This window comes from Scleropages formosus, chromosome 8 (genome assembly GCF_900964775.1).
Source record: "Scleropages formosus chromosome 8, fSclFor1.1, whole genome shotgun sequence".
Lineage (NCBI taxonomy): Eukaryota > Metazoa > Chordata > Actinopteri > Osteoglossiformes > Osteoglossidae > Scleropages > Scleropages formosus.
Genome location: NC_041813.1, coordinates 5380112 through 5400694, shown reverse-complemented (window position 1 = coordinate 5400694; position 20583 = coordinate 5380112). Strand labels below are relative to the sequence as shown.

Below are 20583 nucleotides of genomic sequence, written 5' to 3'. Positions count from 1 at the left end.
ATCTCCGAAAGAATATCTTCTTTACTTAAAAGCAGTCTACCTGTTTCACAGTACTAGCACTCTGATTGGTGTAACTAGTAATTAGCGGTGGGCTGCGGTCACGCAGAGCGTGGAAATCAAGAGTGAGGTGCGGGGGTGGGGGGTGACGGAGACAGAGTCTGAGAGATTTCTCGTAACCTGACAAGTTGGAGCCCAAAAGGCTACACTTAGCCCATTAAAGATTTTTTCGGCGTGACATTTCGGAGCAGCTGCGGAGCAGCGCACCACCTTGCCATTTCCCATTCGCCGGGCATCAATTTAGAGAGAGGGGCCACCAGGCAGCCACCAACACAAATGGATTTCATTCACCGAGGTGAACTGTACTACGCTGATAAATGCACTTTCTTTAATGTCAGCAAATGTCACTAGAGAAGCCATTTGCTGTTGCTTTAATAGCTTCCCAAACTTACAAAGAGAAATGAAAATAGGGAAGACCAGGGAAGACAGAACTGAACAGAAAGACAGAGACAGGCAGGGGGAGAGAAAGGAAGAGAGAAAGGGAGTGAAAGAGAGAGAGAGAAAACGGGGTTGGGCCACAGTCACTTCCACATGAATAGGCAATAGGCCTTTTGAAGAACTTCAGTGAGAAAGTGGTTAAACTTGATGGATGAAGCTGTTTAAACTAACAAAAACAACATGATCTCCTTGAAAAAGGGAGGGGGGGAAAAAAAGCAGTTCGGAGGAAGAAAGAGAGACGGAGAAATAGAGGCACTTCCAAGTTCATTCACCTCACTGATCGTTCTTCTGCTTCTCTAATTATGGGGCCATTATCATTATTAAACAAATTTCTAAGCCAACCTCGCTCCGCGGCACAATCTACAACGCAAACAGTATCGCACCATTAAGCAGCTTGTTGCAATAATAATAATGTAAAACATCGGTTTAGGAGTCAGTGTGGTGGAAAATCCCAGTCCAGCCAGAATGAGCTTATGTTTCTATATGTGGCCAGCCTCTGTTTTAATTCTGCATTCCCCTCGGTTTACATGCACAGACAGAAGTGTTCTAGTGAGCCTCTCTCATTTTTTAAACAATAAGATTATCGTATGAACCCAGTGGTTATTCCCAAAGTGATCATTAGTTTAATAGAATCCGACCTCCCGCAGCCAGCGTGGCTTCCATAGGATGTTGGCCCCTCCGTGGAAGCTCAAGTTCTGGCCCTTATGTATGAGACCTATACCTGGCTCTCCAACCCATAAACCAAAGGGTTTCACTATGGAGGTTCAATCGACAGCAAGGGTGAAGTGGTTGTTTTAGCACACAGGTGTTGAGCCAGGGGGTGCAGTGGTGCAACGGGTTTGGCCAAGACCTGCTCTGTTCTGCTCTGGCGTTCAAGTCCTGCTTGGGGTGCCTTGTGATGGACTGGCGTCCCATCCCGGGTGTGTTCCCTCCCTCTCAAGCCTTGCGCCCTGTGTTGCCGAGTTAGGCTCCAGCTTGCCATGACCCTGCTCGGGACAAGTGGTTGCACACTCTGTGTGTGCGGACTCAAAATGGGAATCACTCTAAAATGAGGAGATAGAAACTCACTGTTGTTGAAGAAACCAGCAGCCAGGAGTGACTCCTGGTTGTCCTGACTGAAAATCAGGAGTGTACCCATCTGCCCCTCTGTTTTGTTCTGCACACACCACTCTGGAACAAATTAACACACTCAAATGCACACACACACACACACATCAGAAAGAAACCTCCCAACTAAATTTGGATGGAAATGAAGGACTCAGCTGAACTACAAAATAGAAAAAAAAAATTCTCTGGAAACAACTCCCCGACACTTCTGGGACCCTGAAGAGTGGCCCTCATCAAGATGAGCAAAGAGAAGATGGTTACTGAGAAATATTTAACGGAAGGGCAAAGGAGTTTGTACGTAGGACGTGGAGAGTATTGGACCGAGAGTGAGACGCGGAAAGTTGTCGAGAGAATGTTGTTGTGGCCATCTTGACGTCACAGAAAGCTCAACCCCAGGCAAGACCACTCAGCAAAGCCTTCAAGTGAGTCCGACATCACTGCGATAATCCTCGTTTCTGGTTGTTGCTAAGGTTACAAATTACCTTGGGTGTTTATAGCCAGTTCCTCTATAACACTAGACTAATCCTTTCACGGAATTTATATTTCATTTAGGATTATTTATACCAGATACAGGATTATATTCTTCTACATTCGTTTTTGTACCTGCTTACAGAACAGCAACCTGGAGATCGAATTGCAAACACGTGATATATGACAGAGTAAATTGTTACCGCAGAAGGCTTTGCAAGTTGTTAAAGTGCGCTACATCCAGCAAGACCACTGGCTTCCGCTTGAGCTCTCTTTCAGGTGATGGTTGACAATAAGTGTTTCGTTTTAACATATGCAATGAGGCTAAGAGTCCTCTTTGTTTAACCCCGCTTTAAAACGTTTCAGAACATTTTTTGCAGTGGCATGATGGGTGATGTGCTGTGACGTGCAATAGAGAAACACAAACAGGCCTGACCGCGTTAACTGCGTTAATCAGGTTACCTTTTCACACAATGCAGGGATGGATTGTGTGTGTGTTTGTGTTCGGTTGTGTATGCATTGTTTGTATTTAACTGCGGGGGAGGAGGCCAGGAGGCAAAAAACATGACCAAACAATCAAGGGTGACATCAAGAACGATATCCTGCTGCCACTCCAGTCTTTCCTCCACCGGTTGAGATTAGGGGGTTGAGAACAACTGCAGATACCATCAGCATCCCAGTCATCAAAGAGTCCCAATGGGAAGGGTACTCACCTCCTGCTTCCATTTCTCCTTGAGAGGGGCCTGAGTTGAGGGGGGCATGCTCACAGGTGGCGCGATGTGAGACCTCAGGATGCAGACAGAGTACGTTCAGCTCCACACTGTGTCCATCAAAGGCTTTCTTTCCAGTTGGGGTTCTTATCGTACCACACAGTAGCATGGAAAAAAACTTACCCACAAGGCCACGTGCTAACACTTCTCCAGCTGAAGCACAACTTTTCCCACAACCCTCTTGTCCTGTACAGAGGATGATGTTTGTGGGCTAAAAGTCGGGATCTTACACATCAAAAACACCACTACCAGTGTCCGATCAGATGTTATTTTTAATGGGTTGTAATAATGACATTTCAAGAAAATGGAAATAAGGCCGTTTGAAGACAGAGAATCAGATACTGCATCAACCTTTTCATGGTTCTGTTTTATTATGCCTGCCACCTCATTCAGATAAAGGCTATCAGAGGAAATGTATCTGACAGATGCTGACTACTATCAGCAACACGTCAGTTCTACCCCAGCACTTGGGCCAAACCATGATGTTGTGGTCCCCTCCTTGCACTTGTTTGTTTGCAATTCTCTGCAGCTAAACAGATGTAATCAGGCTAATGGAGGCAATATCCAGCCAGATGGATCACTCACCACGGGGAAGTTGGAGATATGCCCTGGAAAGGGGGAATATCATCCGATTAGCGTTATGACTGAGGCAAGCAGACAGAGACGCTATAAACTATTGCAAACATATCAAAATGTTTCAAGCACTTTATTTCGATTATCGTAGTCTTTCGGAATTTGGCAGTTCCATATTGAAAGGTCATAACAGAAATATTTATTTCTATAAACAGACGTAGAAGGTTGCTTTAAGAATAGCCGATGATAAAATAAACACGACCCACTGTGAAAAATTAAGGTGTCGGTGGTATCTGAAGAAGTTTTGGTTTTGAGTGGCATGAGTTTTATGGAGTGTTTGTCCCAAGTGTTCCATTAGGTTTCAGAAAAGTAGAGACCAAAGGAGAGGCGGGAAAGAAAGATTTTCGGTGTCAGGTTGCCCGTGTTCTTAACAATTGTTTTCCCTCTAACATCTTAGTGTTTTTCCTCCCTAGAACAACGAAATACTGTCTGGCTATAATATTTTAGATCGACATGCATGTTTTAGAGTTGGCATATATGACAATGGCACCATTGACAGAGGTGGTGGGAGAAGTACTGACCACACCCTGGAACCCCTTTCCCTCTGCAGGCCCAAATCTGAAGGTCCTGCAGAACAAGACACCGACTCGAGGGGACGGCAGCTATGGTGATTTATGTAAGAGGGAAAAGGGGGAAGTGCCAGTGTTCGCCTTGTGGAGTGACCCAGCACAGGAGCGTTCGCAGGTACCAGTAATGCAGGCACACAGACAAAAGATGCCATGAAATTTAAAACTATGCACATAGCTTTAAATGAATGCCACGATCCAATATTTTTCTTTATTGATTCTGAGACCCATTCAGTCACACACTACAAAAAATTGCATTTCAGACAAATTAAGTAAAAGTCTACCTTAAAATAGACAGAGAAATTCAGAAACTGGAATTTTCTTGTATATCTGAAACAATAATAACCCAGATAAAAGAGTACTGTCCTAGAATGCTATTTATGGTACTATAAAATACTCTAAAAATACTTAATAATTTAATGTTTTAAGGGTTTGTGCTGTATTTTAATAATGATGAAAATTAGTTTTAAGTCTCCAGTCATTTGTTGGACATATACATGAGTGGACATGGATGCAGTGCCTCTCTAACTTGGTCTTTCAAATAATATTGTAATTAACAATGCTTAAAAGGGCTTAACGGCTTGTTAAAATTCTGTGCAAGTAAAAAAATATCCTTTTGATGGGATCTCGCATGTTATCTACTGTAGAAAGATGGCACAGGACCATACTCCAGTTATATGTGTCCCTTGACTAGTTAACCTGTCTGATACATTCAAAGCTAAATGTCTTTCAGACAGTGTGGGAACCCTTTTCGAATATATTTGTTATGATATATCAAACATTCTAAAAACAGGAGCTACCTAATGCAATAACTGCATCTACATGCTACAGTTCTCTGTTTTTTCTTAATACAAAATCTTCTTGCAGGTTGTGGTTGTCTGTCGTGCATGTCTTGCAGTTTTTTGTTTGTCATGCAGAAAAAAATATGAATATATATTTTAAATCAATTTTGTCAGATAGCAGAATAGCTCCTGTATCACAAATTTTGTGATTGTGGATGCTTTGCATTTTTTCCCCATCACACCATCTCCTGAAAACATTTTGTGTCATTTATGTGATGGAGTGCAATTTTATTTTCACTAAGTTGTATGTTGCTTTGGAGAACAGTATCTGCCAAATGAGTAAATGTTAATATAAATGTTACACAAACGCCAATACTATACAAGGCATCATATTTGAAATTGAGTTCACATTTGAAAATGGAATGATTAGTGTAAGTTACCTGCAATGGGAAATGACAAATAAAAAACATTAATCAACAATAACTGTAGTAAAGCCTGAAATAATTATGCACATGGATTAAAATAAAAAACAAATGCAACCGAAAAAATCTTCACAGACAGCTGGAAGCATGGGTCACAGAGGATAAAAATAGAAAGGCAACTTTGGAATTTAAACACAAAAGAATTCTCAGAGCAGGAGGACGGGCCCAGCAGTGGCACGCACAAATAGGAGAACAAACCCGGCAGTGAATGACGTCGCAATATTATTTGTATTCCTGTTTGGGAAGATTTAATAAACCTACAAAAACAAACAGGCAGAAGGCTGGTGGCAAAGCCGGGTGCTGAAAGGCAGGACACAGCCCCTTTTAGGAAGGAAAGGGATTTTTCTGGAGAAAGCAAACAAAAGATATCAACAGTCTCTTCGTCTCTTTGACCCTGCCGTGAACCGAGGAACCCTCGGACACCCCTAGTCTGACTGTCTTCCAATAACTTCCCATTACCTCCACATGACATTTACCCCATATATGCCAGCTGGGCAGAAAGGGCAGAAGAACAAATCAGGGTAAAGGGTGGACCATAAAGAGGCCTAAACCTCTCAGGCTTGCCACTGAGGGCATCTGATCAGTCAAAGGAGACTATAAATTAAATCAATTTCATAAGATTGTCCCAAAGCCCTATATCAACGTAGACATTTGCTGAAAAAAACAACTTTATAAAGAAAAGAAAAATAAAAGAATAAATGGACCTATGGGAATAGTAGTTACTGCTCACGACCCTTAATTTATATCTTTGGAGTTTTGAGGTTAATGCTGACAATGTCAGTTTATACTTAAGGCATAAAAATTATGAAGCAAATGAAAACTAGACGTTGTTATAACACTGCAGTAAATGTTCCAGGGACCATGTGTGTTTAAAAACGACTTCTTCATTTATTGTTGAAAAACAAAGCGGTTTCTTTTCCCCCGAAGAGATGAAACTGACGCATTAGAGGCAATGAATGAGTAATAAGAGAAGTGGACACCAAGTGGGAGCGCGCAGGTTTCATTAAAATAGATGTTTAAATGAGCTGTCCATTGAAACGTCGCGCGGGGCGCTGCTGCAAACAGCTGTCCGTCATTAATTTTTCATTTTACAATCGGACAGCGGGTCCCCCGGTCCGCTCCCTCATTCGCACATCAACATTTCTGAGACGTCCCGACATCTGCTCCAGTGTCTTCTATTAATTTAGTAATCGCGCTGGTTAAATATGTATGAAGTTTTATTTTAACAGATCATCATTCGGCAACATTCGAGACCCTAATGTTCTTGAAGAAAATAGGGCTCTTCGGACCCACTTGGGGAAAAAACAGGATATGTGTAACACACACACACACACACACACACACGAAACGGAGCTCGTGGCGTTGTGTCGAACGTCTCCCGTTCTTGCAATTTATACACCCAAAACGACGCGACTTTGCGAAATTCTGGATGAAATGACCCGTGCGACGTTCATGTAGAACAATGACAATGACAAAAATTAAAGTGGTGTGTGTGTGCGCGCGCGTGCGTGCGTGTGTGCATGCAAAATTATTTAAAAAAAAAAAAAAAAAAAAAAAAAAAAGTCGACAAGATGTCTAAGAGCAAATCACTGCACGTGACTCGCTTACACTGTCAACCAGTGACCAGGCAGCCTGAGACGTAGGTCCAGGGCAATATGTGCAGGTAAACACACCACACACCTTACATTTACATTGCATGAAAATAAACATTTAGCGTTAAAGAGAATGATTCTTATTGCTGATTCTTACTACTGCAGAACACACTTAGTAAACGTGGACTTTAGATGCAATAACCAATTGGTGCATAATTCATATTGCATACAAAGCAGGCGTTTTTTTCGGAATTTAACTGTTTGAAGGAATGTGAAGAACATTTTATCAATAGTAAGAAGCTTTATCAAAAGGTTTTAATGTTATCGGTTTCTCTGTTATTATTTATGCAATATTGTTGCTATTTCTTAGTATTTAAGACATAATAAAAGTTTAAAAAAAAAACAAAGCAGTGTTGTTCAGATATATCACATGCACTGTGGATGAAAACATTTTATTGGAAACTAACAGACTGAATTTAGGTGTTCAGAATGCTCCTCAAACTTTATTATTATAATGTCCGGTCCTCCTGTCATCCTTACCGTTCAACGGGTTTTGTACCATTAATACCATCTTACCATTTAACGTACAGTTGTATTTGTACTTGTATCGCACAGAAATAATGAGAAATCGGACTTGACAAAATTTAAACTAATTTCACACTAAAATTTTGATAATAATAATAATAATAATAATAATAATAATAAGAAGAAGAAGAAGAAGAAGAACCGCCGCGAATGAATATTATGCATTTATATTTCCATTTTCTCTTCAAAAATTTTGCACATTATATTATATATCAGTTCTAACCAACATCATCTTTATAAAGTGGAGAATAAAACAGCTATTTGGGAATGAAACATTTTCTGGTTTTGTAGTTTTGTTTGCTTTGTGTCTGTGGTACCTGTTGATCTTCGGGTCGCGTGGATCCGTCCCGTCTCCCTTGGCGACACGAGGCGGCGCGCGGGGCTTGTACCTGTCACAGCGATGCAGCTCGCGGCGTTTCTCCGCGAGCTCCAGACGTCCCCTATTGATTTGCCGGGCACACCCGAGCAAAGACAAAAATCATATTCGACAGACGGCGCTCACTCGTGAATAATAAGTTCAGTGGACGCCATAACTATCGTCATTATCCCTGAAGTTAATATCGAGCCACAATAGTTGTGTAAATTTCAGAATGTACTCACAGGACAGAGGGAATTCATGAGCCAACCCCGAATCCGCCACCCTTCAGAACAGGAGGGCAGGAGTTTGAACAAAAAAAAAGACAGTTGAGTTGACAGTTGTATTATGGCGCAACATTCGGAACTTGATGTTTTGTGAATATGACATATAAAAGCAGGAAAGGACTAGAAAAACCACAAAACTGCAACTGATCTCTGCTGTCAGCTGATAGTGGGACTGAAACCCTTCCGTTACTGGAGCTCATTAAATTGGCAAAAATGCATGTATGGAATTTGTTAAATGCTGAATGGTGCTGCTGAGTGTGCCTTAGATATATGGAGCAACAATATAGCCCAGAAATATGATGGGGTGACCTTCGGGTGTCTCCTAACTTCAATTTTTACTGTCAATATTTAATTTAATAATTTTCGTTATAACATTGTTATTATCAGTATTCCATTTTCATATTTTTATGGTAACATTAATATTTATCTCTTCTATGAAAGAACACATGATTTGGAAGTTAGCTACAATGGGACATAACACTGAGGGGTGGCTGCTGTGTCAATGTGAAAACACATCATTGGTGACTTGGAGTGACCCTGTCTTTGAGTCTGTGTGTTTGTGTATGCAGGCAAACGATAAATCACACATGAATGAATGAATGAATGAATGAATGAATGAATGAATGAATGACATGTCTGTGAAATGGAAAGGAAGAAAACATTTTAGGAAAAATTAATGCCAACTCCTTAACCAACACCTTGAAAAGTTTGGTTTAGTTTTGCACCTTCCTGTTTTGGAAATTCGTGTTGTGGAACGTCTTTGAGCGTTAAATTATGTGCAGTTTGGTGTTGTTTTGAATCGCTTGTTTGAACTTGAATTGTTCATTATTGTACTTATATACCTTATACACTATTGTACTTAATATACCTTACAGCCTTGACAGGTGAAGTTAACCGTGTTTTGGTCGAAACATTTTTGTTTAGCCATTGATTAATTACATTTATATTTTAACTCTGGGTGAGAAATATCTTTTAACGCGATGTTTTCACTACATCATGTAATTACGCACATTCCATTGTTGAATGAAATCAAAATGAAAAGAAAGCGAAATAACTTGTGCGCGTATGTTTAAATTTACAATGCCTCAGCAGTCCTCTTAAGTAATGTGAATATTCTTTACTCATTGAAGTGCTCAGGGGTGCTTAAAATTAATTTTTGCTGCAGGGTTTCGCGGCGGACGCACCTCGTGCGTCGCGATATCGGATATGCGTTCGCTCGCGACCTTCCAGGTGTACCGACAGTTACAGTATATCCTTTGGCTGAAGAGGCAAATCCAGAGACCCGCATAAGGGGTCCAGGAGAATCTGGCCTCTTGGATCCAGAAAACTTATCCACTGTGATTATTTATGATGTATGGATGAGTGACCTACTGTAAGTAGTGTATCTAGCAGTGTAAGTCACCACGGTGAATAAGGTGCGTGGGCTCATAACACTACATAGAGTTCATTGGAAATGGCTTTGGAGAAAATTGTCAGCTAAATAAATAAATGTCAATGTAAATGTATTTAAAGAATTATTTAAATCACCTTCATTTCCCATCCGGACTTAGTTGGATCTGCCGCACTGCTCCAAATCAAGTTTGACAGAAGAACAACCGCGCAGTGGCTGACCCCCCCCCCCCCCCCCCAATAATGCAGAGTAAATCAATAGGAAAACAGATGGATAAACGACGGTGCTCTTGTTTTTTTTTTTTTTTTTAAGGCTCACAGTACTAAAAATTAGAACACTGGTCCTTGTTGAAACAAAAGCCCATGCAGCTGGCTTTCATTTGGTTTTTTAAGAGGAAGCAATGTGACATATGTTGCGGAATAGGTGTACTGTACAGGGATTAACAATACCAGTACATACATATATACACACACACACACACACACACACACACACACACAGGGGTGAACACGCTCAGTTGCTTCACCCGTATTCCAACAGCGTGATGTTTACTTTTTTATTATAGTTACAGCACGAAGCACTTTGTTTTGTATGCCAATAGCACTCGAGAGCAGGAATTCAAATAAAATCAAGGTGCATTTGGCCTGGGGGAGCCACTCTGCGCTCGTTTTGCAGAACATCATATGTTGAGCTCCGGGGCACGAGTAACAAACGCATCCATTATATTAATTCTGCGTTATACCCAAACACCTGGACGGAAGATAATAAAGTGCCCCGCGACTGTCCTCGCGCCGCGGATCGGCTTCGCGAGCCCTAGAACGCGCCACTGCGAGACGTCAGCGCCTCCGAGGTGTTTCTTCTTCCCTCATAGTGCCACGTGCGCGCAGGTGATCAAGGCAGGAGGCGCCGGACTGATATGGGAAAAAAAAAAATGTGTTAAAGTTGTATGTATTACTGCGACATGCCGGGAATATCTCCAGCAGGACGCAACGCACTGAGGGGACACTGAGATAATTAAATGTTTATGGAAGTGAAACCTAACCCAGGGTTACTGAATTTATGAAATTATGAATGCTTTATATTAGAATACGGCAAACTACATAAGTGAAGAAACAAAAATCAATATCTAATAATGCAAAAATGAGCAACAACAACGACCTTAACATTAACAACAACTATAATAATAATAATAATAATAATAATAATAATAATAATACATGTATGCGACAGGTTTGGTGTGTAATACTCGGGTTTTGTTTAAAGTACAACTTGATCGTTACGAACAAAAAATCGAATTCTGAGGCTTAATTAAATATTCTATGTAAAAAAAAAATCAATCTCAGTCATGTTACCACACACCTTTATATGCACGTGCGTTTTAGAAAAGGTATGACTAGATTAGCTGCTGCATGCGTTGAATTGTCCCTTACTTGCGACTGATAGGAAGAGATAAAAAACTACATTAAGAACATCAGAATCCAATTTAGAGTGCAAAAATATATAATAGCATATTTGTGGGTATTGAATATGAGAATTTGTATGGCCCATGGGAAAAAAAAAAGCTTAAGGCAACATAAGGCACTGTCAATTTTACATTTTTAGTTGGTTTCAGGGTAAGTAATTTTGGTTTAGGCTATATCTCATTTCACATTGTAGGTCTACTGTTTTAATTGGGCTAATTTATGTAAGGCAACACAGTAGTTGCAGGCAGTGTCTGAACTGAAAACTTCCTGCTCCTGTCGAGCATTCAGATAACCTTATGAACAAATTATGACTTTTCTTAATGTATTTCAGTATATCTTCATTTAGGCTAGATTCTAAACAGTTGTGACACGTTAATGAATCATCATCACATGAACACGTGCATAGGGGTGAGGATTCCAATAATAATGACAGCAGTACGGAGGAGATAGCATTAAGAGATCAGCTCCCAGTCAAAAGTACACGCGAGAAGCAAAACAAATCAATATCATTTGCATAATTATTTAATTGTAGAACTATTTTTTATTTATCAGTGTTAAAATTGCAGATTGCTAAGTGCTTAATCATGAAATCCAAGGCATTTCTGTTGCTGAGTCCTTGCTAGGCCAAAGGAAATCAATGCTGGAATAAGGATTATACAAAACTGACGAGTGCATTTCTGTTTATAGAGAACCTTCACGGGCAACAAACGTGTTGATCATATAATATGGCAGTAAATCAGTGTATTTTCCCGCATTAGAGACATCCTCCATGAAAAGTACAACAGCAGTCTATCTCACAATATAAAAAAAATATGAGAGGGGGTGGCCATCGATAATGCTGGTTTCAGAGGAACAAACTATAAATTAAAGAAGGATTCCTAAAAACGCATACATGATATGTGCACTGTACTATGTCTTGTCACATAATTGTAACTGCATACATGGTTCGCACATAAGGATTTAAAACAAGGGCCAAGCATGTGAATGGGGCAATAAAAGCTTTTCCTGTATATAAAACATAGAACACGCTTTGATTTGATGTCAGGTTTCTCTTGAGGACATCCATATATTTGTTTAGCAAAAATTTACTTTAAGAACCGCAAAGACTAATTGATTTTTAAGTGCTCCGTGGGGGAAGGAGGGGGGGGGGTTAAACTCCGTCGCTTTACCTGGGAAGAGCAGCTAGTGATGCGTTGCTGAACCCGCCTAATCCACAGAGGACCGCGCTCAAAATCAACTCTGGGGAGGGAGCGTTTTATACGCGGGCAGCTGATTGAACTTTTTGTGAAGTAGACTAAGATGTCAAACCCGACTGACCTAATGATACACGGACCGTATGATATTATACTGCGTAAAAAATGTATTTTGCTAACCCCTCCACCCCGACAGCGCACGAGCGCCCGCTTCTGCGAGCGCGCGCGCGTGCGCGCACACACACACACACACACACACACACACACACATCTTTTCTTTCACTGAATCAAAATGACGCAGAACACCCCCCGCCTCCCCCAACCCCACCCCACCCCACCCCCTCCTCCCGCCATCCCCTCCCTCTCCGAATCGTGCGCCGGGGAGTTTTCACATTTTAACCCAGCATCAGCGCTCCACAGAGGAAGCGGAAGAAAGAAGGCCTGCAGTTTGAGTCGCCCGGGTCCATTCATTGGAAGAGCCTCCAATGGCTTCATTAGAAGTAACGAGTTGACACAAGGTAAATCTAACATGGAGGCGCCATTCTCTGTGTCTGCGGAGCGCCCTCATTAACTGTCGCTAACAAGCCGTGCAAAAACACTGACTGGACAGCTTTCGTGTAACTCGGCGGACTTAGCAGGATGCCCACTTAATGAGACCACACAAAAAAAAAAAGAAAAGAAGTTGAACAAATAAAATAAAATAAAACGAAATGAAAATGTAATGTGGATCACACTTGAAGAGTTATACTACTGTACTCGGTTAAACCTGGATTTGCTGCGGCGATCAAAATGCATTCCTTAGGCTTACATGTCATCCGAATGCGAGATCTTGTCACAAACTTTAAAATCGTCCAATGGAAATGTAACTAAAGCAATGTTCTGCGCTACATTATTTCACTACATTATATTTCGACACTAAACACAGGCAGGCGGAACTGCTACGGTTATTAAGTGTACCACATAAGAATAACATACTACTACATAGTAATAATGAAAATAATAGTAATAATAGCGAAAATGCTTTAAGTTACCTCGTTGTTATCTATTATTATCTTTCTCTGCCTTATCTCGTGCTTCAATACATTAGTCTAACGGACCGCGTGTTTAAACTTCTCAGAGTAATAAATGAAAGTATCCGATTTAATTAAATACGTTTTGTGGTATATATGCGGAATAAGGCTGCAAACGCCCTTTTTAAAGCTGTGCTGGAAATGGGAAGAGATGCTGTAGTGGAACCCGTGGCAGCACTTTTGGACGGTGCGAGAAGGCAGAAGCGCTCTCCCGGTTTCCCAGTAACCCGAGCGGCTGCGGCTCAGCAAATAAATCGTGTCGTTTGCGCCCCGTCCCGACAACACGACAAAGCTGCAGCGGCGCGACCACGCGGGAGAGCGGGGCTCTTCTCGCCGCGGAATCGCTGGAATCCACTGCAGGGCAACTTCACGCGTGTTTTCGGTCATCGCTCTTTCCTGAACTGGAGCGCTCGTATTGAATGAATGCAAAGAATAAAAACGCCTTGTTTATGCAGATCTGTAAATGAGGAGCACTTCGTCATTTATTCCCTCTCTACACGTTACAACACCTAGTCAAGTGGCTCTTCTAACGCACATATATGCACTTGATTTAAAACCGAAACCGGCAATGACAGAACGCGCAGGCGGCGCGCGAATTTTTATTGCATCACGCAGTCAACTTTAGCGTATTTTAGCGTTTGACGCGCCGAAGGACATAAGACGTCTCGATGCGCGCCGCTCGGCACTTACTGGATCCGGGAACATTTCCGTGTGTAGATCGTGTACAGAGCGACTTCGGTGGGGCGCGTTTCCCTCTCCGGACACCTTCTTGTTCTTCTCCTCCGTAAGACGTCCAGCAGCTCCAATCCTTAGGAAGACGAGGAAGAACAAGTATATGATGAGGAAGAAGTAGGCGAGGAGGAGGCACACAACACAGGTCATAAGCGGTTTCCTTTGCTAATATACAGCTGGATTTCTTTTCCGGGTGTTATATAATAAATTCAGTCAAATAGTCTTCGCGAAATGTCTCGAAGCCTGATGCTTGCCCTTTAAAACCAATGTCCACCCGGTACCGCTTATTACAAAAAAGGTTAGCTGACTTGTCTTGTAGAGGAAAAAAAAAATCCGTGTTTAAAAATGTTTAGATATATAAGGTGAGGTTCAGATGTATGCGTCCTTCTGACTTAGAATGTCCGCATTCTTTGCATACTTTATTCTTGGACTTGTCAACGATTTTGCCCAGAAAAAAAGCACGCTGCCATGATTATGGTTGGTCACGTTAATTGCAGGCTAATGTTTACCGGGATGAGATGAAAGAAGCACCTCTCTATCTCAGCCGAAAAAAAAGGTATATCGGATATTCGTCCTGGAATCTGGGGGTCAAGCAAATAATAATAAAATAATTAAAACAGGTTTTCCCCTTACCTTTTCCATCAGCCTCTCTATCTCTTAAGCTCAGTCTCACACACCCCCTCTGACGCAACACTTCTTTTTTTTTACGAGATGTGGATAAAAAATATTTTTAAACGTATAAGTCAAGAATGGGGGGAAAAAGAAAAAAAAAAAAAAAAAAAACTTGGTCCACTCAATTGGAAAATAAATCAATAGTGGCCAAGTGGGGTCAAGGTTAATGAATACTTGTTGTATCAGTGTAACGTACTGTTAACTGCAGCCTCTGCTGTAAAGGCAGACGGGAGCTGCGGAGTAAATAAACAAAGATCGACCTAATGGTGTGTCGGCATTGAGCAGCGCGTCTCCCGCTGCTTATGGCTGAGAAGAAGACCATTATGAGCTGGAGGATAAACACACAATTAGACCAGGTGAATAAACTTGTTTAGGGGTGTTAATTACACGCTCAACGCAAACAAAGACTATGTAAAAGAATGTTATTTACCGCAGGCTTTGCAAACCAGTCTAGGTTTTACATTTCACCTCACAGTCCAGATTTCCCCCACCCCCCAAAAGACGTGCTGGGGACAAAAACACATATTCCTGTCTCGCTAGACTAAAAAGCCCCTGGAAAGTGCACACCCCAAACAAGCAACAATGTAATGATCGGTAATGGAGAGGCAATAAACCTGTTTTTAAAAAATATTTTTTTGTATTAAGCTCCCTCTGTAAGAGTTGGCAAGCCGAGAAGGTTTTCAACAGAAACATGGCCATCGTGGAAATACCGCGGGTTATTTCCAGTCCAAGAAGCTTTCCAACTGGACCAATTCAAGTGCCACTTAGAATTACTTCACCGCAGTTTCATATGACAGGAGAGCAAACAGGTTTGATCCAAAGACATAACCTGCTCCAAACGCCCCCAACAAGATCATCACCCACGCCCCCAAGACACACAGTTTTACAGCGAAGCTACTCTAAATTATAAATAATAACTTAATTGTACAAACGGAAATGAAGCTGTATTAAAATGAGAAAATAACAATATAACCACGCACCTGTCAATACTGAGCCGCGTGAAGTGGGTTTAAGGAAAATGCAGTGGAATGCAAAAATCCAAAAAAACTTCAGAATTCCTCAACGATTTTGCAGAAAGGCAGCTTAGGATAATTATTTCAGCTTTGTCGAGGGCAGATTAGCTAAAGTCTGGGATCTCCGTTTAACTACGCCTTACGTTTGCCATTACAATATCCTTATTGTTCGTTTCTGTGTGCGAACTAACACACTTTTTTTTTTCTTTTTTTAAAATTTAAGGTCCTTTTCACACAGAAAGCCCCAAATCAGGATATACACCTCTTTAAAAGATAGACGTGATAAAAGCACACTGTAGGGGTGCTGTGAATGATAAATTTCTATTTTTAAAGTAACAAAACATTTAGTGATACCACGACGGGTCTTATTAACTAGCAACGACGTGTCATCGCGCCCATAGACGGACATGTACTGTAAACTATGAAAATCTTATTCTGAGCAACTGTTGTAACAGTTTTATTCTTAACATTCACAATACTCGTTATAACTTCATATAAACTGACTTTATTACTAGGACTATGGTAGTTGTGTAATATAATACAAATATATTGCATGCATTAAAACACACTCTGATTCCAAAAAAGAGCTGCTGGGGAAAAAAAATGAGTCACGGGTGCGCAGTACAGTCGTTCGGATGGGTTTGCTTCGTTTTCACTAGTTTGAATTTTTAGCAGTGCTTCAGGACCAGTCTATGTTAGCTATAACAGCCGAAACACCGATGATGCCATATACACTAATAACAAAGTCATATTCCGCACAACCCCCCGGTGTCTCTAGGTGCGCATAGCCAATAACGAAAATTCAGTCTTAAAACAATTTTAATAGAAAAAAGTTGGTTCTGCGAGAGGACTTTGGTGACATGACTACGGTCATAACTGGTCACAATGAGCTCAGCTTTCCGGTCTTTCCGCGAATGAAAAATGTTCACATGGGGACGAAATAAACGCGAAACTACGCGCAAAATCATGTGTGAATTGACTCAGTTAAAAGCTCTTTTATTCAAATGTGTATTGCCGTATCCTGCCTGTCCCATTCGACACCCCTAAAACCCCCTCCCCTCCTCCCTTTCCTCTTCCCTACATATCTTCTTTAGCCTTAACGAGCCTCGTTAAGATCGCAATAATATTCCACCCTCTAATTGCTCATTCCATTCAACAAATAGGCGAGCGTTGGCTTTTACTCGATGCGAGCTGGTGTGGAGGGAGGGCAGTGTTGAGATTGGGGTTTCTGATAACCCCCCGTGCGTGCAGCACAAGTGGTGAAAGCCTCTACGTACTGGCTAATGATTGGCACGCTTGACAGTGATTGGCAGGGCTGCCATGACAACCTCACAACGACACCAAGAAGACCAATAGAAAAGCGAAACAAAATGTTTCAATGCTACACTCACGGTGGATTTAGGGGGGAGATATTATGAGGCTGGTGTCATTAGGCGATAGCTATTGAATCATTCAATCTTTACTCGTCGTTTCTTTTCCTTGATAATTTTCTTTCTCTCTCAGGTCATTCCATGGTTTTCAGATCCCCTTTAGAGCTTTATCCCTCCCATTTCTTCCTGCCAAACTTCGCTGATCGCCCTTTGCTCTTGGCGAGCGGCGCTCCCAGCACCAGGTCTCCAGAAGACTTGTCAATGTTTCAGCTACCCACCCTCAACTTCTCTCCGGAGCAAGTGGCGAGCGTCTGCGAGACGCTGGAGGAGACCGGAGATATCGAGCGGCTGGGTCGGTTCCTGTGGTCCCTGCCCGTGGCGCCGGGCGCGTGCGAGGCGATCAACAAGCACGAGTCCATCCTGCGGGCTCGCGCCGTGGTCGCCTTCCACACGGGGAATTTCAGAGACCTGTACCACATCCTCGAGAACCACAAGTTCACCAAGGACTCGCACGGCAAGCTGCAGGCCATGTGGCTAGAAGCGCACTACCAGGAGGCCGAGAAGCTGCGCGGCCGCCCGCTCGGACCCGTTGATAAGTACAGGGTACGCAAGAAGTTTCCCCTGCCCAGGACCATCTGGGACGGCGAGCAGAAGACCCACTGTTTCAAGGAGCGGACGCGCAGCCTGTTGAGGGAGTGGTACCTCCAGGATCCCTACCCAAATCCCAGCAAGAAAAGGGAACTGGCACAAGCCACGGGACTCACTCCTACACAGGTCGGGAATTGGTTTAAAAACCGGAGGCAAAGAGACAGAGCCGCCGCGGCCAAGAACAGGTCAGTCTCGGTCTCTCGAAAGCGTTGGCGCGCGAGCGAAACCACCACCACCAGGCTCCTCCGTAAAAAATAAGACGGACACGTAGACGGTGCGGAGCGGAGTTGATAGCAAGTGGCCGGCGTAGTGGATGCGCGAGTGTGCGTGGTGGTGGAGGAGAGGAGACGAGAGGAGAGGAGAGGAGAGGAGAGGAACAGAGCAGATGCAGCTCTGTGCTGCCGGGGGAGGCGGGCAAAAGGGCTCGGCGACATTTTACCCTTAGTCTTTTACTCTTTATTTCAAAATGTGCGCCGAAAAGTGCAGCGCGGAATGCGCCGGTTTTCCAGCGCGTAATTTCAATCACTGCACGGCGTATCGAGTGAAAAAGGACAAGTAGTTTAGAACACAAAAGAGGGGCTGCACTTGGGAGGGAAAAAAAAAATACTTGGGATGCTTTTAAAATCCCAAATGCGATGAAACGAGCGAACAAGCGAGATGATAGAGGTCCTGAGTGAGAAGCGCGCTCCGCTCCAGCATGGCGGATGACGGGCTCGGTCCCACTGTAAATAAACTGTCCACTTTACTGCACTGTGCGGTAAACCTCTCCGCAAGAACCCGAGTCGAAGCAGAATTTACTGAAATACAATATTACGGGCTGCACACACTTCCCCATATTACCCAACCCCGGCATTTTTAAAATATTATCTCGACTAAGTGTTTCCTTCGAAATCAAACTCGAAATTATTAGCAGCATGAAATATTTTTGTCAGTATCGACAACGAAACAAATAGGCAATACATTTCCGCAGACAATAATTTTCTCACCAGTAAAGTTAAATAGCTATATAGTTAGCAGATATTTTAAAAGTTGTGTGCTGTGTATGCTATTCGAGTGCCAAAAGTGCAAATGCTGAAACATTATGTCCGCACGTGGCACAGAAATGATAAACGATCAATTCATTAGGCAGCGACATCACACATTCTAATTCGGTCTGCATTTTTTTTAAGGTCTACAAGATTAGTATTTTTCTTATCGTTGCTTCTCGGTGTTAAATATACATCCATTTGCGTGCGCGCGCGTGTTTCTATGTACAATATATACACAGATACAGAAACAAAAACATATAATCATAATTCCTGACAGTCATTAACAAAAAATATATGCAATCGTTTCTTTATTTCTAGTATGAAATACCTTTGTGTAAATTTTACTTTAATTCGTTCTTCTCTATTTGCATATTTTGAAATGTTACAATGCAATAAATGTTTCTCTAACCCAACGTGCAGTTGGTATCAAAGTATAGCACACAAATGCAGACAATGTGAACAGTGCAGCAGGCTGAAATTTAATAGATCAATAATCAAGTAAATTATATATTTTAAAAAATTCTCAGAGCAGTACAAAGCAAGCAAATACTAAATAATAATACACGAGCAAAAAGATAATTTGTAACAACAGTAACGTTCAAACGTGACGAAAATACTTTGCACTTTTCCCTCATGTGGGGCACGTACATTAGAGATACATTCCTCTGATAGAAAATATCTGAAATACATTTCACGGAAGGGATAATGAAAAGTATCCTTATTAAAATCACAACGAGCGCGCAGAGACTAGGGCTAAATTGCGCCTTAATAAAGCCTGGATACATTTCTATTGAGACGTGGCCATATTTTGTGTATTTAGAGAATAATACACTGTTGCATTTTGTGTAATTTTATATTTCCGTTTATTTAACAGGTAGTCTCGTCTTCCCTGCGTTCTTCGGGCAGTGCACTCATGTTTGTACCCTCCAGTAGAGCTCAGTAGAGCCAGCAGAAGGAGGGTTAGGCATAATGCTTGAAAGGTCTAGCGTGACACAGGGAGACACTGGGATATGTGTTAATCGCGATGTTATTTTCTTGTTCCAACCAGGCTCCAGCACCAAGCAATAGGGCAGAACGGCATGCGTTCTCTGTCAGAGTCCGGGTGCACCCCGCACAGCTCGGCGGAGTCGCCGTCCACCGCGGCCAGTCCGACCACCAGCGTGTCCAGTATGACAGAGCGGGTGGAAACGGGCACCTCCATTCTCTCAGTAACGTCGAGTGACTCCGAGTGCGATGTATGATACTAAACACCAGTACTGACAGGGAATACGGACCTTAAAAAAGACTATGAAATATCGGGAAGAAAAAAGAGGACCAATTGGTATAACTATATATAAAACAAAACAAAACAACAACAAAAAAAAAAAGATTAAAGCACGTCTTTTTCAAGCGCTTTCAAAGGACCCACGCTTTCCCCTGCCCCCCCCCCCCCAACCCCACCTTCCCCCCTCACTACTTGCATGATATTTTTTGTATCTGGGAAAAAATTTACTTTTAAGTTCAATATTTTTTACAAGGATGGCCGAGAAGAGGGAATTACCAGATCCTGATGTTTATCGCCTTTTTGATCTCTATCTGTTTTAGTCCAAGTGATGATACCGCTCAGCCAAGATGCAATCCTCTTTTATTTCATGTTCATCAGACAATCATTTGAGTCGTAAGCACCTTTTTACAACAATTCTGTCACTGCCTGTGTGGGGTACTGGTGAAATGTGGAATCGAATAGTTATGACTGTAACAGATTTTTATTTTTATTTCAAGATTTTATATTGAATTATGTATATCTTAAAATAATGCGATCATTCTCCCAGTCTGTAATATATGTGTAGAGATATGCCTGTATATAATATTGCTCTCCTGCTCCGTTTCCTTTTCTATCCTT

General features: G+C 42.0%; 1 protein-coding gene across 1 annotated transcript; it reads left to right on the top strand.

Annotated features, from left to right (window-relative positions):
* Positions 1–17116: 17116 nt before the first annotated feature.
* six3a (SIX homeobox 3a) lies at positions 17117–20127 on the top strand. The gene is made up of 2 exons (XM_018766195.2): positions 17117–17858; positions 19750–20127. Exons 1-2 carry the CDS (start codon positions 17167–17169, stop codon positions 19940–19942), a joined length of 885 nt encoding a protein of 294 aa, XP_018621711.1. The 5' UTR covers positions 17117–17166; the 3' UTR covers positions 19943–20127.
* The last annotated feature ends 456 nt before the right edge of the window (positions 20128–20583 follow it).

What these genes read in the sequence shown, in the direction of transcription:
- six3a (XM_018766195.2), top strand. Translation starts at nt 17,167, where the DNA reads ATGGTTTTCAGATCCCCTTTAGAGCTTTATCCCTCCCATTTCTTCCTG. An exon ending in GCCGCCGCGGCCAAGAACAG is followed by an intron (nt 17,859 to 19,749) that starts GTCAGTCTCGGT and finishes TGTTCCAACCAG; the next exon opens with GCTCCAGCACCAAGCAATAG.